This window comes from Heloderma suspectum, chromosome 10 (genome assembly GCF_057233095.1).
Source record: "Heloderma suspectum isolate Gila_16-S chromosome 10, 16-S_ref, whole genome shotgun sequence".
NCBI classification, from domain to species: domain Eukaryota; kingdom Metazoa; phylum Chordata; class Lepidosauria; order Squamata; family Helodermatidae; genus Heloderma; species Heloderma suspectum.
The window spans coordinates 35,468,201-35,491,419 of NC_139467.1; the positions used below are offsets into that span (position 1 = coordinate 35,468,201).

The following is a 23,219-nucleotide window of genomic DNA, read 5'->3' on the forward strand; positions in this document are numbered from 1 at the left end:
GATATTGTGCTCTTCGGGCAGTATCCAATGCTGCCAGGGGAGGCTGATGGCTTTGCTTTCAGTGGGGCTGTGAATCCTTTCTGGGTTTCAGTCAGAACCAGCCAAAACTCTAAAGGAGCTATCCAAGGTGCTGAACTCTAAGCCTAAAATAGGTTCAGCACCTTGGATAGCTCTTGGATAGGATTGCGCCCTTAATGTTTTAATATTTTAATTATTGTATTTATTACTTTTGGCTGTTGTTTTATTGTTTGGGCATTTTAATTGTAATCTGCCTTAACAGCATCTACCAGTTGGGCGGTATATAAAATAAATAATAAGCTTACACACACACACACACACACACACACACACACACGGCCCCATGTACATGTGGTTTGGTGCCAGGCAGGTGTTTGTGAGGCGTTCTTATGGGCATATGAGAAATGCAGCAACCTGCCTTCCTCACTCCTTACACAGGAGCCTTGCAACAGTTCAACCACACTGCTGAGGTCTCAGGAAAGGCAAACAACACATGGCAAAGCCGCTGCAAAAGAGGAAGGGACTGTGTTTATTAGTTCTGAGTTGACAGTCTCCAGCAAAAGTAAAAGAGGCCAAGAGGTAAGAAACTGCTCCCTGCTGTGGCTTGCAACATATAGTGCTTCATTTCTTGTCACTGTGAGATAAATGTACATCCAGCAGCTAAGATTCAATCAGGGCTTCCTACCACGGTGTGGTGGGGAATAAATGGAATGAGCAGCGGGGTGTTCTAACATGCATGCTCCAAGGCAAGATGAAGGATGGAGCATTTTTTCTCGTTGTTGTTATTTATTGCTTATTGAAATATTTTTGAGATTATTTTCTTAACAATAAAAGACAAATACGCTCCCCACCACTCCTTTGGATGGAGCATTTCTGCTTCGGAGAGGGTGAACCTGGGCCAGTTACCACCCAGTCAGGAACGGTAGCCTTGGCTGAGCCAATAAGAGGATGAGAGGAAGGTGTGTTGCACAGTGCCCAGTTGCTCAAGGAGGGCATCAAAAGGAACCCCTGCAGTGGAACAAAGAGGAGCTCAGATAGCATCCAGATCTTGGCATTCCATTGAAAAAGCAGTGAAGAACTTTGCTCTGCTATTCCAAAGGTCCAGCTTGCCTGGAAAAAAGGTACTGGTGAGATGAAAGCAGTGTTTATTGACTCTAATTTACCTTAGTTATTTATGCAGAAACCAAGCCTAACTACATAAATCGTTCTTCATTTATTGTTTGCATATTTGGATAACACTTGGAATAAACCAAGGGCTTTAAACAGAGCCTACTGAAGCAGTGTTTAACACGTACATGTGTGTGTGTTTAATTTCTTAAAGGACAGACACTGAGACTCAAGTCTTTCTAGAAGTCATGTTCTCCCATTTAGATGTCCATATGTAAGGCACTCTGCACGTACTCAGAGATTAATCATCATCATCATCATACAGACAACCATACGAATAAACAAATTCTAGGATGGTGCCTTTATCATGAATACAGTTGCTTGATTCAAATACAGTCCAGGAGAATAATAGGATAATATCCTTCACTGTCCCCACTACCCCCCCAAAATGCTTTGTGACTACTGAGAGCAAAAGTTTATTTTAGTGGCTGCTTGTTTTTAACTGATTTCTAAAAGGTATTTATACCCCACCTCTTGAAACGGCCTTGAGGAACACATGAAAATGAAAATAAGAGAAGAAAAGAACAAATAAAAAGACAATTGCAGCAGTAACTTATATAAAAACTGGAAATTGTATAAAACGAAACTGAACCCAGGACTTTCACCTGTAGCTGCAATAACTAAAACAAATTGAAGATAAGACAGTATTGGATAATATGAATATTTGGGAGAAATATTATCTAACAGAGTTGAGGAATATGTTTTAAATGATCATATTAAAAGCTATCAAGATATTCTTGGAGAAATGGAACATAACCAGATTTCAATTTTCCAATACTTGCAGGTTAGGCATATAATAGAGGTTACTGAGAGATTGCTCTACCACTGTCGTAATAATATTGAATAGGATATGTAAGAGAACTCTAGGGCAACTGGATTAAACAATAGCTAACCTATATATGATAATTTCCAGGTGAGTAATTGTGTTAATCTGTTGCAGCAAAAACAATATCGAATCTAATGGCACCTGAAAGACCAGGGGCTCAATCTTATACATGTTTACACAGAAAAAGAAGCCATACAACTCCTAGCATTCTCCAGACTGCCCTGCACCCTAAACTTTCATGGATGCCGCCCATTTCATTAGATGCAGTGCCAGCTCAAGGCGTTTTGCAGCCAGAGGCGGAGGACAGAAAGGTCCTTCTGATGAACTGATGGTCGCATCTGTTGACGTGGACAGGGTCCATGAGAGCTTATGCCTGAATAACTTTGTAAGTCTTTAAGCTGCCACAAGATTCTTTGTTGTTCTTAATATGATAAGGAATATTTATGTGACGAAATGGGGAAAAAGATTTAGGAAGACCAGTTACTCAAGGTGTTTGGAGCTGGATTAGGGAACACAACCCAAACAGCATACCCTGTGTGGACCTTAAAGAGAATTTTTACAAATGACTCTTTAGATGGTCCTTGACACCATTCAGGCTTAGTAAATACTATAGGCAGAGAGCGGATATTGTACTAGAGGTGCAACTCTGCTGGAGGAAATATATTTCATGTTTTTTGGTCCTGCCCGAAAACAGTAAATTTTTGAAGGATGGTAAAGGATGAAGTTAGGAATGTTGGAGGTCTTGAGCTCTCTTTAGACCCATTGGCATTTTTATTTGGATACATTCAGGATATAGTCCCAACTGACAATGTGGAAATAACTATTAACTTACTGACTGCAGCCTGTATGGCAATAATCCTTGCACAACTTTATTTACAGGATTCAGTACAACCTTATTTACATCTAGGGGCTATTGCTTTGGTACTAACTAACTTGTTTATTATGTTTGTGTATTATGTTTGTAGGTCTTCTTTTTTAATATCATTATTTTTGAATGGATGTAACATGGAAGTTAATTGATGAATGTATTTGGAATGCTGTAATGAAAGGATAACTGAACGCAGAACAGTATATAAGATCTCTGAACATTTTTAAAACAATGCAATGCAAACAACAAACAATTTAAAAAGGTAACGAGCTGGCAACTAACCCCACCCCTGACAAAACCAGCAAATCAGTCAGTTAAAGGAGATCAAACATACAATTAAAGGTTTTGCTTTATAATACGGTAACTATGAATGGCCTAGGAGTATCTAAACAGGTGTGGAGAGCTGGGAGCCCCATGTAAAAGTGGGGTATAAACTATAATAGATCAAGATTAAAAATAATAGTCAGGTGCAAAAGGAGGCAGGAAGTGTCCTCTAAAGTGGAGTGGAAGAGGGAATTTCAGAAGGTGCAAATTTTCTTACCCCCACAATGATACACTGCACTTGCTGAATTGTCTTCTCCTAACCAGTGATTAAAGGGACAGGAGCCATGTTCTCCCCTACCCTTAGTTATCCCTCTTTTTGATACAACTGACATTCGAAACCTTGCATTTCATTACTTGTTTTGCTCTCTTCCTGTGTTGTTGCCTGTTCCTGGCTTGCACATAGTTCCTCTTCCACTCAGCGGAATGGCAGCTGGTGGATTTTAGATGTGGTTTTGCTGTGTCACTCAAGGACACTCGCCGTTTCTAAGCCTCACACCTGAAATGGTGTAGATGGTGAAGCCCCATGGGTGCAGTGCCCCACAGGCTGGCACCTCTGCCGTGCTCCCCATCCAAGATTTGACTAGGGAAAATGGGTGGATTTGCTTGGAGCGACGTGCTAAATGGATGATTCCTGATGTGTACAGGCTCATCATTTGGTGACAGCAACATCAGGTGAGGGCTTCATGGGTGTCGCAGATCAAACACAATAGACAGAACTTTCATTTCACCTCAAACACAGCGGTCTTGACTATACTCGCACATTTGGCTGTCAGTGGGAGGAATACAGATTTCTATTCCTCCCAAGCAGTAATTTAGTACACTGGACATAGAAGCACCTGATAAGACAGTCATCTGTGTTGGCTTTCTGAGTGGAGGGGTTGTAGTTCAGTCATAGAGCAAGTACTTTGCATGCAAAAGGTCCCGGGTTCAATCCCCAGCATCTTGAGGTAGCAGGGCTGGCCCTTCCATTAGGCAGAGTGAGACAACTGCCACAGGCAGCAGATGCTGGAAAGTGGGTGGGGCACAGTTTCTGGGTGAAGTCATTTGTCTCTGAGCCTCATCAGTTTGCCTTCTGTTAAATGGGTGCCAGAGCAGAAAACTGGAGTTTCAAAAGGGTGGTTTTGTGTTTTTGAGCTTAGACCCCTCCTTTGCCTTGTACTTAGCTTCTTGGGCAAGTCACTTTTCTTTTCGTTTCAGCAGCTGTCACCTCTTCCATATCCTCCCAATCCCTCTTCCTACATGGGATGTGCCCAGCTTTTCCACATCCAGCCACCCACTCCAGCAAAGTCAACTACTACAATCCAGGCCCTGCTCTGAAGCACACCAAGACTAATAGTTAATCCAGACTTAATTCTGTCTTTCACACGGAGATGTATGGGGGAATTCCAATAGATGTTAACAGAGCAGTATGGCAGTTCCTTCACAACCATACTGAGAAACAGGAAAGAGAAGTTAGATTAGATGCCATTTCCCACCCCATGAAGAAATCCAACAGTTCCTTTTCTTTTTACCAACTTCTGCCTTCTCATCTCTCTGGCACAAGCCATGGCTCAGCAATAAATATGGATATCTAGCATAATTGGGATGATTTTAAATTTAACACACAGAAGACTTGGGCTTAAGACAACTGATGGTTTTCCAGAGAGTAGAAGATGGTATTGTGATCGAGTCATCACCGTCTTGTGTACACACTCATTCCACTATTATATGTTGTCAAACAGGTGTTGCAGGTTTTTGAATATGCAAAACCTGCTTGACCAAAGATCACAGGGGGAAAAAATGGGGCTGGACATAGATAATAGTGTGTTTGTTTTTTCCCCAGAGTAGTATGACAGATTGTGAAGAGACAGATTGTGAAGAGATAGATAGGGACTACGATTTGTGTGCATAGAATTAATGTGGTAATTAAGTGTGTGTGTGTGTGTGTGTGAGAGAGAGAGAGAGAGAGAGAGAGAGAGGAGATTAAATATAAGCTTTTAAAGTGACTTATTTACTGCTTAACTTCTTAACACTGTAAATAATAAATATTTCCGTGTTTTATAAAATCCTACGCCTATGGCTTGTGGCTACAAAAGGATAAAGTAATAAAGAGAATAATACAAGTCAGAATAAAAGCCAGCATGTCCTCACATCTCATGAAGTATAGGTGACACATTGCTTTCCTTTGCTCCACTATTGTCTCTGTTCAAACAGATTTTGCAGGCTCTTGAAAAACTAGAAAATCTGGTTCACCAAAGATGATAAAGCAGAACGAAAGAGTGGGGTGGGGAAGATATTGGGGGTTGTCGTTAGCCATGCTAAGCTAAATAGAAACTCCATGTTCACCAGCAGTGTACCACCTGGCTGGATTTTGTTAGAAACAGAAGGTGGTTTGACCCAATTTGGTGCCCTCAGCTGTATTGGACTACAACTCCCATCACCCCATGGGGTGATGGGATTTGCAGTTCAACTCAGCTGGAGGGTGCCAGATTGCAGAAAGCTTGTAGATGGAGCTTTGGCTTAGTCAAGGGTTCTTGGGTTCTTACAAAACTGATAATCATGTCTATCTGAGAGCCAAAGGTGGTACAGCAAGATCATTGCTGCCTCCACTGTTCCTGTCTGCGGCTCTTTTTTCTGCCCCGCTCTGCATTGAGTGTCAACATGAGCAGCATCATGTGCCCAGCAACATCTACACTCTAGCAGAGGGTCCGATGCTGACTCTAAGAACATAGGGATGTCATGCGCCATGTGCCAATATGAACACAATATGTGCCACATGCCATGATCCCGGTCTAGCCATGTGCCATGTGCCCCTATATCCACAATGTCATATGCCCAACAATGTCTACACTCCAGCAGAGGGTCCGATGCCGACTCCAACAACCTAGGGATGTCATGTGCCCATGTGCCATGTGCCCATATGGACACAATGTATGTGCCACGTGCCATGATCCCGGTCTAGCCATGTGCCATGTGCCATGATCCTGGTCTAGCCATGTGGCATGTGCCATGATCCCAGTGTACCGATGTGCCATGTGCCACGTGCCATGATCCCGGTCTAGTCATGTGCTGTGTGCCATGATCCTGGTCTAGCCATGTGGCATGTGCCATGATCCCAGTGTACCGATGTGCCATGTGCCACGTGCCATGATCCTGGTCTAGCCATGTGCCATATGCTATGATCCCGGTCCACCCATATGCCATGTGCCACGTGCCATGATCCTGGTCTAGCCATGTGCTGTGTGCCATGATCCTGGTCTAGCCATGTGCCATGTGCTATGTGCTATGATCCTGGTCTACCCATGTGCCATGTGCCATGATCCCTGTCTACCCATATGCCCATATGCCCACAATGTCATGTGCCCAACAATACCTACACTCCAGCAGTGGCCCAATGCCGACTCCAAGAACCTAGGGATATCCACTGCGGGAATCCGGTTCTTTTTTGGCTCGATGGGAGTTCTGCAGTATGTACAACTCGATTGGCGTTTGTGAGCCAAGCTGCGGGCTTTTCCCCAAACTCCAGCAACTTTTTTGTCCCGCAGGTTGTGCAGTTTGCACAAATTCTGAGCAATTTGTGCAAATCCAGCTCTAATTTGCACACATTTCTGAGCAATTCATGAAAATTGCTCAGGAACTCGCACAAATTGCACAACCTGCAGGGGAAAAAAATGGGCAAAACGCCTGGAAAATCTGCAAATTGGCCTGATTTGCAGCAGACTGAGTGGGGCACCGCAGTGGGAACTGGAACGAAGTCTGGGGGGGCAAACCTAGGAAAACACATTAAACTCCACCCCCACACCGCCCCCAAATGGATTTCTCTAACAACCCTACCATAACTAGGGGTGTTGGAGAAATCCACAATGGAACAAAATGAGTTCAAATGAATCTGACCAGCTGATTCCACAGTGGACTAGCTTTCCCCCTGTCAGGTGAATTCCGTAGACTTGAGGACTAGTTTTTTTTTAACTTTCCCAAATCTTATACAAATTTTGTCATAGAACAATATGCAAAATAAAAAAACCCGTTCGAAAATACACATTTCCCCCATAGGCTAAAGCTGGAAAATGCACATTTGGGGGGATTTGTGCATTTTTGTATGTGCACATTTGCACAAATTCAGAAACAAAAAAAATCTGATTCTGTCAATGGCTAACAAACAGCGTCTGAAAATCCACGAAACACAGATGGAACGGATTTTGCACAATCCATACATCCCTAACCAGAAACCCCTGCTTCTCCTCCTCCTCCTCCTCCTTGCTGGTGCTGCTTGTACAGCTGCTCTCCCCAAGATTTTTAGCAGCGACAAGGTCAAGGAGAAGAGGCGGCAGATTCCACTCGCCTTCCCTTCTCCATCTGGGCAGTGATATGGATTGGGCCCAGAGGGAGCAGGGAAGCAAACAGACATGGGTGACAAAGAGGAGCAGGTCCATGCAGGGAGGAGGGCCCACTGAGGGTAGGTATGGGCGAATCTCTCCATTTCAGTTTCGCATTTTTCCAGTCTTAAATTCAGTCCATCCTGAATGTTGATATGTATTTATTTTTTTAATTCACATAAAAATTTGTATGCATTTTTCCGAAGAAATGCATTTTTGTACACAACTTTGCCTAATAGATCTTTTGCAAGTAATTTCCCAAATATAATGCCTTTGTGAATGTGATTTCCAGTAATTTTTTTTAGATTTTAACTGTTCTTTATTTCACTTCCATTACAATACATGTACATAATCTATCTGTACAACTTTGTTCAACAAATGCATAATAAATTGTACAACAATTTGCAAGTTATCCATGCTATTAACAATGATAAGATGTACATATTTTATTCTTAACAACAAATATATAACCTAAACTAAACTTTCACTGCAATTTTTTCTATTTGAAAACATGCATTGCAATTTGTTAATACATATACCTTATTTGTTCTTTTCATCATGTATAGTACCTTCTTGTGTTCTATGATAACCACAGAGTTTTGTAGTGAAAGGGAACACTCCACTGTTTCTCTGCATTTGTAGAAACAATAAAACTGTACAATTCTTCCATAAAACTGTCCTTTTTTCTTTGTCCTTTTGCTAATTTAATATTATTTGTCAATTTTTCTAATGTGATTTCCACTAATTATATGCATTTTTGTATGCATTTATAAGGGGAGAATTCCATCAGAAAATTTGGAGAAGTGCAAATTTCAAAGCATAACTGAGTGTTTGGTGGGTGTATTGTAGGGGTGGCCTTCCATGTGCTGTTGGAGTGCAACTCCCATCAGCCCTAGTCAGCATAGACTGTGAGGGATCCCATAGTGAGGGATCATGGGAGTTGCAGTCCAGCCACATTTGGAGAGCCACAAGTTGCCCACGCCTGACATATTGGTTCAAAAGTGCAAAATTGGGTACATTTGCATTAAAATGTGAACCAAACGAATTTCTCTCATCCCTAGCTGAGGGCGTCTTGCCTTTCGTGTCATGCAAGTTCCAGCTCTCTTACAAACCTTGCTCGTCTTCAACCATACATTTGCTGGTGGTGGAAAGTTTCGAGGCAAGATCTCTGTCCCTGAGCCCCTTGCACTAACAGCCTTTCGAGAGCTTTCTGCTGCCCCCTTCCTGCCACCTGTTCACTTGTCTCGGCGCTGTTACTTCCCTTCCATTTCAAAGGTCACTTGGAGAGAGCCAAACACGATCATGAAGAACCAGGCGCACGATTCCTGGAAACCTCTATCACAGATCAGGCCAGCATCTCATCTCATCCATGCTTCTGCTCCATCCCTCTTCCCCCGTACCCCACGGTGATTCATCTTCCGTCAGTTTCCGTGGTACTCCCCTTGCCATGGGTGTTTCATTGTGTTTCTCCTTTCCGCAGACTCTCGCCTCTCCTGCCAGAGTGGCGGTCCATGTTCCGGCTGCGTTCTCAGTGCAGGTGAGGAGGCTGCAAGAACAACACTCAGGTAGGTCCTTGGCGCAATTTTCTTGATGGATGCAGACACAATCCCTGATTGGCAACGTGTAGCTGAAAGCTAAGGGTAAAAGGCTGCCTTGCATGTTACGGATTTCTCCCATGGAATGTACTTAAATGCAGAAAAACAAATGTGAAAAACACATGTAGTTCATCACATCTGATGGCTACATGGACATCTGGGAAGCAGCAGCCCAGAGCATTTTTGGAGCCTTGCTAGGTGATCAGGTTTTCTATGCAAGGAATGTGCAGTTGCTTCTTGCAGGAGACTGAGATGTCATTCTTTAAGTTAAGAGCCAGTGTGGTGTAGTGGTTAGACTGGGTGGTGTAGTATTGCACTGGGACTTGGGAAACCCAGGTTCAAGTCCCCACTTGGCCATGAAACTCACTGGGTGACTTTCGGCCAGTCACTGAAGGACCCCTCCCGCAGTGAGTCTTACTTTCTCACTGCCATTATCACCAGCTGCTATTGCTGCTCTTTCTCATCATTGCTGCCCCTCGCTTGCTGGACAGGCAGAGAGACAGGGAGCAAGCAAGCCGTGGCATCTCCTTCTCCTTATGCCAGTGTTGTCTGGGCCAGAGCGGGAGGCAGGTGAGCACTCATGCTGCCATGGTGAAGAGGAGGAGCAAGTCTGGGGGGCTCTTGTCAGTGCGCCCCTGCTGGGGGGTAGGTCTCGGCAGGTGTCCAGCCATGACTATCCTTGATTCTGGTCCTGACCTGAGCACTTACATTCTCGCTGTCCACAGCCTTCTAACGCCAGTTGCCAAGTTTTAAAGAGCTAATCTGTATGAGACACAGCTATTCTTATTTCATGATTCCATGTGCACACAGTTCTGAATTGATTCTGGTCTGTAATTTGAACCTTGGCTTCTCAAACCCAGATACATTCAGGGAGGAGAGTTCTGTCTGTTAGCCTTGCTTAGGGCAGAACTACACATTGCAAATGGCACAGAGCTGCTGCTCAAATTGGCAGCCCTGTGTCGAATTCCCTGCTTATACTGTGTAGTAAAATGTACCCCATGCCGTACTATCACAGCCAGTGATGTGATAGCAGGGGGAGGGAAAGGCAGAAGGTGATGACAGCGGGAGACAGAGTATGTCTCGTTCACATAATGCTAAACCATACTTTAGTGCAGAGGTGCAAAAAGTGCAGCCCATGAGCTACATGTGGCCTGCCAAACCATTTCTAGTAGCCCGCCAGGCCAGGGGCCGCATCTGCATCTGTCCTGGCAGCTTGTCCATTGCCTGTCCCTTCCTTATCTCCGATCTTGAATCTCTGAGAAACCCCAGGGATTCCCTTGTTTGTACTAGCATTAGCAAGGGAATTTCCAGACTTGTGTGTTTCTGTGCATGTTTGTGCATGTATGAGCAGGCATGTGTGCAGAGCTCTGGCACTGCCTGATGTAACCCCCGGGGCCAATAAAGTTGTGCACCCCTGCTTTAGTGTAACACCCCAAAACATCTAATGAACTACCGAGATCCATGAGTTTATTATCACATTTATGTCCTGCCTTTTTTCCTCTTTCAAGGAACCCAAAGCAGCTTACATGGCAGTCCTCCTGTCCATTTTATTCTCACAACAACCCTGTGAGGTAGGCTAGGTTTTCTACACAGAGCATCCAGCATGCCACACTGCTACCCCCCCCAAAAGGGCAAAAATATTCCGTTAAAAAGAATCCCTAAGTAACTTGAACTTTTGCATTACCATGGATGTGTGCAGGACTGAAATCAAACAAATGAGTCAAATGTAAAATGTGTGTTGAGCCTCACAGAGACAGCGTAGGTGCACTGGAAAAAGGCTTGGAGGTTTCGCTCCCCTACCAGAATACCTGCGCTGTAATTCCATTCCTCATGGTCGCTGGCTGCTTTTGGGGCATCAGCTACCACAGGTGATCTTTTAAACGTTGAGCGTGCCTCTTTAGGCTGAAGGTGGGAGAAGAGAGAAAGTCTAAAAGCCAAACCACATAGTGTGTGGGAAATCTGTGGTTAGATCTCCCAGTGTTTTCTTTTCTAATAAAATGCAGCCATGGGTAGGGACAGAGCTGCCAATTTGATCAGAGCACTGGTGCTGGCAGGAATGGGGTGTTTAACATCGGATCAACTGGTTGATTAACCCACTGATCTCCAAAGGGGGGGTGCACCCTAGGGGATGCGCAAGACGATCCATTGGGGTGCACGAGCCGCCTGGTCATTGAGCAGCCTCCTGCTGCCCCCGCAAGCTGCCATTGTGTGCAATGATGGCAGCGGCAGAGACAGCAGGATAGGACGGCAGCCGAGAGGGAAGCTCCATGGCATTTCTCCACTCCAGTCCTGGCTCCAGTCCTATCCTGAGAGCATCTGCACCAGTCTCTGCCAGGCACAGCAGAGGAAGGTGCAGTTGCTTGCTCAGCCGTGGCACCAGAGCAGCTGCCCTCCTGCCGAAGAAGAGCAGATTTGCTCCAAATTTGCCGACCTTTTCTGCGATGACAAGCGGCTGTCAGGAGTATGCTCCCTTCTGAAAAAATACGCACACTTAATCTTTCTGTTCAAGGTAAAGGTGATGTTTTAACAATGAGTGAGAAAGTAACTGCTTTTTGAAAGACACTTGTGCTATGGAAAGAGCGTTCTGAAAATGGATGCTTGGAAATGTTTCCATTGGTATGTGATTTTGTTGCCGAAAACGATGTTTGTCACCTATAAAAACTCTCATATCTCTGCACACTTAAAAACATGGAAACTGAATTCTCTGACCCGTTTAAAAATCTTCCAAACGAAGAGTTTCAGTGGGTTTTGAACCCATTTGTTAAAACTATAAAAATGCAACACCTTCTGATTCGTTTGCAAGAACAACTGATTGACATCAGGGAAGATGGAAGTTTACTAGCTGAATTTCAACAAAAACCTGAACTGTTGGATGGGATTGAAAAATGAGTATCATGATTTAGTAAGCGCAGCCAACGATGCACTTCTTCCATTAGGTTCTACGTATCTTTGTGAGGTGTCTTTTTCAGCTATGACAGCCATTAAAGCCAAGTATTGAAATAAACTGAACTTTGAACTAGACCTTCAAATCTCTGTATCCCAAAGTGTTAAACCAAGATTTTCAACAATAATGAAGTATCTTCAATCACATTGCTCTCACTAAAAAATATTATTATTAATTTTTTTAGTGAGAGCAAAAAAGGCTTTTTATACCATTAGTAAATAAAATAAATTATTTTTAAAATATTGTTTATTTCATCTTTATCTCATCCTTTTTAAATTTCTATCTTTTCTGTATGTTTTATAATGTACATAATATATTAATACAGTAGTACACATATCATTTATAAATAAATATACATATATTGGGGGTGCGTGCTCAAAAACGTTTTACTGATAGTGGTGCACGATCAAAAAAGTTTGGAGACCATTGGATTAACCAACTAAAACTTTATTTAATTCACTGGTTTGGCCCAGTTTTAATTGGGAAGGCTGCAAGGAGGCTATTCTTATTCTGGTGTGTTACTTACAACAATAAGAAATTTTAAAAAGTGAATATTAAAAAGAGGTCTGCTTCCAGGCTCCAGAACCCCCTGCTGAAGGAAGCTATGTTGGCTCCATTTCTGTTACCCCTCTGCCAGCAGGAAAAGATGTTTTTATTCCAGCAGGCCTTTGGCATGTAAGTTGGTCTGTTGCCGAAGGAGTTTGAATTGGATCAACTGCTGTTTATTTCTTTTATTATTGTGTTTTTAATTGTTTTTAATTTATTTTTATGCTATTAGTTAAATTTTTAGTTCTGTTTTTGTTTCAAGTGTTTGTTTTAATCTCGATATTATTTTTAGCTGCCTTGAGTGCCATTTTTGGTGGAAAGGCGAGATATAAATCTAATAAATAAATATGCTTTTCCTTCGAATGAGGAGTGACAACTTTTGTTTTTTACATTGCTTCCTCTCAAAAAGACAACAGATAGTAGTTGAATGCAAACCTGTTTACAGAATGCAAGCTGGGGGATGCTGAGAGTAGGGGTGTTGGACAAATCCGCAATGGATTCAAATGGGTTTGGATTTTCATGAATCCAACCTGTGGATTCCGCAATGGACAGGCTTTTTCCAAATCACACAAATTCCATGGATTTATGGGCTTGGGGGGGAATTCCACTAATTCGCATTAGGGCTAATGTGCATTGTCCCTAATGCAAGTGCACATTAGCACTAAGACACACTTGCGCAAATGTGCATTAGTTAATTCGCATTAGCGTTAATTTGCATTAACACATCTGGAAAGCACTAGGTTGGGGAAGGCTGCCTTACGCATTAAGGCTGCAGTCCTATACCTTGGAGTAAGTCCTACTGAGCTTCATGAGACTTACGTCTAACTAGACATCAAGTCCAGCCTAGAACAATTTGCTGTCTAAAACGAAGGACACAGTGGTATCCCAACCCGTTCCATCTACAAAGCTGACTGGACTGGCAGTTGAATATTTCTTCAAATGATGGGACAGTGTCATCCACCACAACTGAAGGCAGCAGGCTATATTAGGGGTCACAGGGCAGGCTGCATGACACACAGCAGCTCACTCCAACATTGTACTCCTTCCGGGGCCAGGGGAAGACCTTTTCATTCTCCCAGTAGCATTTTAGCTTCTTAGTCTTTTAGCTTTGGTGTTTTAAATCTGTATTTTAAATCTCTGCATTGCTGCTAGATTTTATTCTGGTTGTACTGATATATTGTGGTTTTAAGCTTTCATATTTATATTGTTTTATGCTGTGCTTTGTGGTTTTAAGTTTTGTGAACCGCCCAGAGAGCTTTGGCTATTGGGCGGTAGAGAAATGAAACAAACAAACAAATAAATAAACTCCTCCAACACCTTGCTGCCACCTCCCAGCATCTGCCGCCTGAGGCAACTGCCTCACTCTGCCTAGTGCTAGGGCCGACCCTGGTAGAAATGTAGAGAATTGCCCTGTAAGATATATCACAGACTTAACAAAAGACAAGAATATGATGTTCTGATTTATTCTTTCTCCTCCGCAGAACATGTAAGTGTAAATGACGTGTGGTATAGTGGTTAGAGTGTTGGACTGGGAGTCGGGAGACCTGGGTTCTAGTCCCCACTTGGCCATGGAAGCTCACTGGGTGACTTTGGGCCAGTCACAGACTCTCAGCCCAACCCACCTCACAGGGTGGTTGTTGTGAGGATAAAATGGAGAGGAGGAGGATAATGTAAGCCGCCTTGGGTTCCTTGGAGGAAAAAAGGTGGGATATAAATGCAATAAGTAAATAATAATAATTTCTTTAAAAGTGTGATTTTTGCATTTAAAAAAGCATATGAAGACAGGAAAAGCACTATACAAATCTTGTAAAATAAAAGAAAAATGTGAGATGCAGGCATAGGGGGATTCTTCGATCAAATCTGGAAGTGAGCAGAACACACATGTGACAGTATTTGTACTCACTACTGCACATTTACCTCCTATCATGTCCAACTCTTTTGCAGTTGCACCACTAAGATCGCCAAGGAAGACAGCCCCTTCCTGAAGAAAGCTTTTCCGCTCTGCGTTCACAGGGATGGAGAGATGCGAGATGAACACAGTGGCCAACATCTCTGGATGCAGCTCCAGTGCAATCCCCATGGAATGTTACATGGTGCTCAGCAGACCAGCCCAGACTGCCATTGCCGTGCTGTGCTGTGCCGCCGGGGGGCTTTGCACCTTGGAGAACTCCTTGGTGCTGTACCTCATATTTTCTTCCCGGAAAATCCGGAACAAGCCTTCCTACCTCTTCATAAGCAGCCTAGCCTTGGCGGATATACTAGCCAGTGTTATATTTGTCTGGAGCTTTGTTAATTTCCATGTCTTCAATGGGATTGATTCCTCAAAGGATGTCTTCTTGCTGAAGCTCGGAGGGGTCAACACCTCCTTCACAGCATCCCTCGGCAGCCTGCTGTTGATGGCCTTTGATCGCTACATCTGCATCCTCAAGCCGTCAGAGTACAAGGTCATCGTAACGAGTCGAAGGGCTCTGGTGGCTTTGGTGGTGCTGTGGGTCGTCATCATGTTCCTCGCCTTCCTGCCTCTCCTGGGATGGAACTGCTGCAGCCTCCGCTCTGTCTGCTCCGAGCTGTTTCCTTTTGTGGACAACACCTACCTCTCGAGCTGGATTGTCTTGGTGGCGCTCATTGTGGCATTGATTGTGTGCGCGTACATGCACGTCCTCTGGAAGGCCCACAAGCACGCATTGTACATGGAAAAGCACCATATCCAAACCGGCCAGCAGAAGACAAAGATGAGAATAGACATCACGCTGGCCAAGACCTTAGTGATCGTCCTGCTGGTTCTGGCCATGTGCTGGTCACCAGCTTTGGTGCTCATGGCCTACAGCGTCTTTGCAAAACTGGACAACTCCACCAGGAAGGTGTTTGCCTTCTGTAGTACCCTGTGTCTGGTGAACTCTATGGTTAACCCCGCTATCTATGCTCTACGAAGCAGGGAGTTGTGCTCCTCTCTGAGGAGGGCCTGCTCCTGTCTCAAGAGGATGCCGGGCATGTCAGACAGCAACCCAGAAGCAGAGAGCACCCAGAGGTCCTTCCCAGTGGAAACCATTTGCGATGAATTTGTCGGCAGCTCAGGGGTCAGAGCTCTCGATGGTGACAAAACATATAAGTAGGAATGGATGTTTTCTCCATCCTGTTTGGATGAGACTCTAAAGTCTTCCTGATTGAAGAGACTCTAAAGCAGGGGTGGACAACGTCTAGGGTTTGGGGGGCTGCACTGGGTCTCCTGGAACCCTGTGGGGGCTGCAACGCTCCTCCTTTGCCAGACATGAGAGCCGCCACCAAAATCTCAGTAGTTCTGCTGGGAAACAGAGTGTGTGCTCCCCAAACGCCTTGTCTGCCAGGAGAATAGCTGAGACATTTGGGGGGGTGGCAGCAGCAGCGGCAGCACTGGGTGGGGCCTCCAAAGCTTATTTTCTGCAGGCTCATCTTGACCATGGCAGCATAGTGATTTCCCAGTGCGGAGGAGCAACTCTGTGTAAACCACCAGGCTGCCAGCCGTGAATGTCAGAGAAACCTGGCACAAGGAGCACTCAAGTGTTCCGCTTCTGGCTCAGGACTTGGAATGGACTGGCAAGTTCGGGACAAATACCTGATCCCATTGGAGGATTCCCATAGCAAAACCCCCTGGATAGCCCTCCCCATGAGGTTATTTTTGGGGTTTTGCCTTAAGAGGATGGCTTGTGGATAGTATTATTTATTTAATAATTGGCACCCTCTCTGCACCCTCCAAACACAAGCCCCATTTATTGTAGGCCAGGATTAAACATGATCAGGGCTATGGGCATGCCATGATCATGTAGGAGAGCAGAAAAGGGGCAGAAAGAGATACTTCAGGAGCCAGTCTTGACTGAAAGCAGGCGGGGCGCTAATAAATCAATACTGGGTGCAACATTTGGCTTCCTGAGAATCTCAGCTTTCATTTTTGTTGTTTGTTTAAAATTACCCGGATTTCCAGTCCTTATGGTGACTGGAAAAGAAAATGCTTAGAAGTATGGGAGCAATTCTTGCTGACATCTCAGAAGGCGGAGAGGTGGGCCCCACAACGCATGGCTTGTTGTAGGGGTTGTGTGGTAAGTTAGAAGCCACCCCTGCCACGCCATGCACCAGGTTTGGACAGCACAGCAACCCGCAGTGTGGGTAATTTGGTAAATGCTGGTTGCAGGGGAAACAATCCATACTGCATTGTTTCCCCCTGTGATCATGCAAACCCAGCCACTGTGTGTTGGGATTGCCGACTGGGCAGAAAAAAGGTGGGGTATACTGCTCTTGCATCCTTAACAGCAATGTGATGTGCAGTAATCAGCAGGTGACAATTCTGTAGGCAGGGAGATAAACGTTATTTATCACTTCCTAAGTCTGTGGCTGAAGATCCAGCTACATAGGGTGGTCTGGTGCCAGAGAGAACAGGACACCTGCAGCTTTAATAGCTGTGTGTGGATTGAAAAGGGAATTTCAGCAGATACAACCGGTCATGCCAGTAGTGATGTGGGTTTTCTGGGAAATTTTCATTTGGAAAATGTTCTGGAAATTTTTCAAGGACATTTTCTTATGCAAATTAAAGAAATGTGCATAGGGAAAATGTCAGTTTGCATCAGAAAATGTTCTGATGTCCTAAAGCAGGAGTGGGCAACACACATCTACTGGTGCAGCTCCTGCCACTCCAGGAAGAAGAGTAAAAAAAAAAGTTAAGGAAAATAATTGTGGCCATAACACTACAGAGCATCAAAAAGGTCAAATGTAGCTTGTTTGTGAGCTACATTTGACCCCTTTGAGGGCTGCATAGATTTGGGGGCTCCAAAATGTTGACCTTTTTGTTGTTCTGTAATGGATACCCCCCCAATATATATAATTTTTAAAAAATCAGTTTTGTGTCATCCGACAGACTGTGGCCCATGGGGCAGGGAGGCAGAAATGCCCCCTGGACCTCCCAAAGGTGCCCACCTCTGCTCTAGAACATGATATAATTTAGCGTGTTTATTTTACTTGCATTTAATAAGCAAACCTAAAAAGAGTATCCCCTGCAATTTTTTTGTCCCAACACCACGAGTATTTGACTGAAATATCTGAGAAAAAAAAAATAAAGCACGCCTATGGCACAATCCTATACACATTTAGACAGAAAAGCAACATTTCTACACCAGTCTAAAATCCTGAATTTAAAACGGGGCTTTCTTCTTCCATTTTAAATGCAGGTTCATGATGGGCTCCCTTTACATGCGCTTCCTTCCCCCACACTTTCCCCCTTATCTGAGGGTGTGTCTACATTAAGCAAAAAACCCGCAAAAAAACCACATCCTTTCCTAAGGTTCCTGTTTTCAGTTTCTTTGCAGGATTAGGAAGGGCTTCTTTACATGGCAACCACGTGGTTTGAACTGAAGGAGTGCCTTCCTCTCTCCCTGGTGTGCCATGGTGTGTGTGTGTGTGGGGGGGTGGGTCTTGTTTTCATAGCTTAACTTCTGCTGTACTGTTTTCTCGCAGCCCCCAGGAAATCTCTGACTTACTTCTGCGTAGACATAAAATGTAAGATTGCTGTAAGTCTGCAACCCTCAGCACACTTACTTGGGAGTAAGCCCCATTGAACTTAATAGGGTGCTCTGAAACAACAGAGGACGTTGCTTCTGAGCTTGGTGGGGTGGGGGATCAGATGTGTCTCCCTTCATTGCAGGGAGGCATTTTACCCTCTTCTCCCTCCAACTGAGAAATGCGGAGGCAGGAGACACAATTGGCAGGCGATTGTTGCCCTTGCACCTGTCAAATCTGCTTGGGTCTCCTTCCGTGCAACCGCACTCCCACCCTCAATGCCTTCATCACCCTGACCACACCTCCAACAACTGAAAACAAATGCCCACAGCAGGCAGACACAGCAGTTTCTTCTGCTATTGGAAAATTTCACGGGGAGGTTATGGCACTCCTGTTCTGTGGGCTGGAAAAAATACCACATTTTTTGCGTTTGGGGAAAACACGAGATAGGCTGGGGGAAATTGCGGGAAGCGCCTTGGATGTTAGCGGCATCATGTAAAGAGCCCGCAAACTTCTGAGAGAGACCCATCTCAATAGCAGGATAAAAGCGTCGTGTGATGAACCCGAGTCTTTGATGTGTTTCATTATACACCCACTAGATGGTGCTGTGGCCTAGCTCCTCTTATTGTAGGTTTTGTTTTCCTGTTTTCATGAGGGAACTCAAATGCTGTAATTTGTTAGCTCATTATCTCCGATCTTTTAAAAAATGGAATTAAGGTCATTTAGTGCAGGAGACGCCCAGGAGGTTGACGACCTCATCTAAAGGATGCGCAAACTTCTGTGAGTAACCAGTCTCAATAGCAGGATAAAAGCTCCAGGTGAAGAAGCTTTACGTCCTACAACTCCCAGCATTCCCCAGCCAGCAGCGCTTCCTGGGCCATGGAAAAAGTAGGACTTTTTTGGTCTAAATGTGCATAGGATTGCACCCTTAATGTTATATTATGTATAATTTTGAAATGAAATACTTGTAAAAATTTAAATACAATAGCATGTACCTTCCTTACATTATTTAAATTTAAGGGGGGAAATAGGTGCTGAAAAGTGTTAACACACTCATAACGTTTAACAACCCAAAGAACTGTGCACGATATGCTGACAACCACTCATCTGCAACTTTGAAACAGCCAAGTTTGCCTAATATTGTTTTTGCAATCGGCATTCATTCATTGTCACTAATGAAATTATGAAATGGAAAATGTCCCACAGAAAAACAAGGTGGTGGAAAAAATAAGGTGGTGGAAAATAAACTCAATGAGATTGAGAGTGACAGATCTAGCCTTCCCTAGTGTAAAAAGATCTGGCTGATGTTGAAAAAACCCAGGGCAGGTTGACACAGGGGTAAAAGATTGCTTTGAATGGCCCCAGGCCCATCTGCTATTGGGGCAACAGAGATTGCACTATGGACCGTTCCCCATTCAAAACAAAACAAAAACTGCTTTCCTGCCAATAATTAGCATACAATGGGAAAATGTTCTAAGGCAATAAGAATTGTGCCAGATCAGACCAAGGGTCCCTCTCACCCAGCATTCTGTTCCCACAGTGGCCAACCCGATGCCCCAATGAGAAGCCCACAAGCAGGACATGAGTGCAACAGCACCTCCCGCCCATGTTCCCCAGGAACAAGTATTCGGTGCTCTCTCAGGCCTCTCCATAGAATCATAGAACAGTAGGGTTGGAAGGGGCCTACAAGACCATCGCGTCCAACCCCCTGCTCAATGCCGGAACCCAAGTCAGAGCATCCCCGACAGATGGCTGTCCAGCCTTGTCTTTAATGCCTCCAGTATGGGGAAGCCCACTTACCTCCCCAGGTAATCGGTCCCATTGTCATATTGCTCTAACAGTCAGGAAGTTTTTCCTGATGTTCAGCCGGAATCTGGCTTCCTGTCACTTGAGCCCATTCTTCCGTGTCCTGCAATTGGACGATCGAGAAGAGATCCTGACCTTCCTCTCTGTGACAACCTTTGAAGAGCGCTATCCTGTCTCCCCTCAGTCTTCTCTTCTCAAGGCTAAACAGGCCCAATTCTTTCAGTCTCTCTCCATAGGGCTTTGTTTCCAGTTTCCTGATCATCTTCGTTGCCCTCCTCTGAACCCTCTCCAGTTTGTCTGCTTCCTTCTTAAAGTGTGGTGCCCAGAACTGGACACAGTACTCCAGATAAGACTAGCTCTAGAGTTCTGTCTGGTTCTGAATGAAACCCGGAGCGGATTCACCGCCCCACTGACATCAAAGCCACCAACCTCCACTGGAATTTTTCACATAGGGCACCATTAAAAAATGTGATCATCCACTACATATACTCTGTTGCTGTACAGCCTATTATACAACCTCAGAACTCTACCACGTCCTTCAGCCGCCAATGTAGTAGACTAGGTCTTAAACAGGACACCAGGCAAGTTAGAACTGCTTGCCTGCGAGGCTTCCACACAAGACTTTCTTCTAAATCAAGTCCCCCTCCGCTGAAAAAGGTGTAGAATTAGAACTCCGCTAGGACTTTTGCCAGGATCAGAGATCCATACGGGTTACAGCTATGGGGAGCGGCCGTAGCTCAGTGGCAGAGCACCTGCTCTGCATACTGAAGATCTCGGGTTCGATTCCCAGCACCTAGGTTGCAAAAACTCCTGCCTGAAACCCTGGAGAGCCATTGCTGCCAGCCAGCATTGACAATACTGGGCTGGATGGACCAACAGTCTTGACTCAGTATTCCCATGTGCTTAAGCTGACGAGGGCCTAAATCTAAACATGAGGGAACCAGCAGGGATAAACAACCCTAAGCCATACATCAATGGGTTCAAGAGCACGTCTCTCATACTAAGTGCTTGTGCGTGAAACAAAGAAGTGTGGTGTGAAACTCCCCCCTCCATTTCTTTCTCTCCCTCTCGGGTGGCCATTTACAGATTGTCAAAAAAAGAAGAAATGCATCACCACAGAAGAGGACACCAGTTTGCATACATTTTGCATACGTTAATTTATGTCTATAGATGTATATTTAGAAACACATATTTTAATTTAAATAGAAATACAGTGCATCTCACCATGGTGTGGAAGTCTGTGACCGGTGTGCCTACCTGTTCAGTCTGGTGTCCAGGTGCCATGTGTGGTGGGCAACAATTCTTATGGCTCTTCATCTTTAAACTGGACTTGGCCAGGGCAGCAGTGATGCATCTAGGAATTTTAGATCCTGGACATCCTGGTCAGGGGGTTGGGGATTTAGATGGTCATGTGAAATACTTCAGTCGTGAAGCACACAACTAACATTTCTCTTCCATCCCTCCCACTGCCATGTCACGCTTTAAAACAGCTTCTACATTCCTGGTATGTAAGAACAACAACAAAACTGTTTGCCAGCCCCAATTTAAAAAGGAACTCTGTCTGAGCATGTGCAGTTTTGCATTTTAAATTCACTTAAATCAAAGCACCACAATGACTACAGGAATAAAGTGGAGCTTGCTTCTGCACTGGCCACTCTTTGGGTCGACATTGGCCCCAACCTGCGGCCCTAGCTGCACCACTACTTCAGTGCAGCCCCTGTAACCGAGGATGCCTTCAAAGAGAGGACAATCCTCTGACAGCCCCTTAAAGAGAGAACTGTCCTCAAAGAGGCCATGTGGCCATCCTACATTGGCTAGAGCTCGCTTTAGTTTTGCTCATTTCACTGAACTGTCGCCAGCCTCCTCTGTTCTGAAGCGGACCTCCACATGCATGCTTGCTGTCCACTCTTGTCTTCCATCCCACGCACTCCCCCACACACACGTTAGTGAGCGCCTGCTTTAGTTTTGCTCATTTCACTGCGCTGTTGGCAGCCTCCTCTGTTCTGAAGCGGACCTCCACGTGTGTGTTCGATCTCCACTCCTGTCTTCCATCCCTTCCATCCCACCCCTCACACACACACACACACACACACATATACACGTTAGTGAGAGCCTGCTTTAGTTTTGCTCATTTCACTGCGCTGTTGGCAGCCTCCTCTGTTCTGAAGCGGACCTCCACATGTGTGCTTGATCTCCACTCCTGTCTTCTATCCCACCCCTCACACACACACACACACACACACACATATACACGTTAGTGAGAGCCTGCTTTAGTTTTGCTCATTTCACCGCTCTGTTGGCAGCCTCCTCTGTTCTGAAGCAGACCTCCACGTGTGTGCTCGATCTCCATTCCTGTCTTCCATCCCACCCCTCACACACACACACACACACACACACACACATATACACGTTAGTGAGAGCCTGCTTTAGTTTTGCTCATTTCACTGCGCTGTTGGCAGCCTCCTCTGTTCTGAAGCGGACCTCCACGTGTGTGCTCGATCTCCACTCCTGTCTTCCATCCCACCCCTCACACACACACACACACACACACACACATATACACGTTAGCGAGAGCCTGCTTTAGTTTTGCTCATTTCACTGCGCTGTTGGCAGCCTCCTCTGTTCTGAAGCGGACCTCCACGTGTGTGCTCGATCTCCACTCCTGTCTTCCATCCCACCCCTCACACACACACACACACACACATATACACGTTAGCGAGAGCCTGCTTTAGTTTTGCTCATTTCACTGCGCTGTTGGCAGCCTCCTCTGTTCTGAAGCGGACCTCCACGTGTGTGCTCGATCTCCACTCCTGTCTTCCATCCCACCCCTCACACACACACACACACACACATATACACGTTAGTGAGAGCCTGCTTTAGTTTTGCTCATTTCACCGCTCTGTTGGCAGCCTCCTCTGTTCTGAAGCGGACCTCCACGTGTGTGCTCGATCTCCACTCCTGTCTTCCATCCCATCCCACCCCTCACACACACACACACACAGACACGTTAGTGAGAGCCTGCTTTAGTTTTGCTCATTTCACTGCGCTGTTGGCAGCCTCCTCTTTTCTGAAGCGGGCCTCCACGTGTGTGCTCGATCTCCACTCCTGTCTTCCATCCCACCCCTCACACACACACACACACACACACACACATATACACGTTAGTGAGAGCCTGCTTTAGTTTTGCTCATTTCACTGCGCTGTTGGCAGCCTTCTCTGTTCTGAAGCGGACCTCCACGTGTGTGCT

General features: G+C 45.0%; 1 protein-coding gene across 1 annotated transcript; it reads left to right on the top strand.

Annotated features, from left to right (window-relative positions):
* Positions 1-880: 880 nt before the first annotated feature.
* Positions 881-15,756, top strand: CNR2 (cannabinoid receptor 2). Its single transcript, XM_084816356.1, has 3 exons — positions 881-1,139; positions 9,039-9,123; positions 14,588-15,756. The coding sequence occupies exon 3, from the start codon at positions 14,659-14,661 to the stop codon at positions 15,754-15,756; it is 1,098 nt and encodes a 365-aa protein (XP_084672482.1). The 5' UTR covers positions 881-1,139; positions 9,039-9,123; positions 14,588-14,658.
* Positions 15,757-23,219: the final 7,463 nt, after the last annotated feature.

Coding starts and splice junctions, on each gene's coding strand:
- CNR2 (XM_084816356.1), top strand. CDS start 14,659: ATGGAGAGATGCGAGATGAACACAGTGGCCAACATCTCTGGATGCAGC.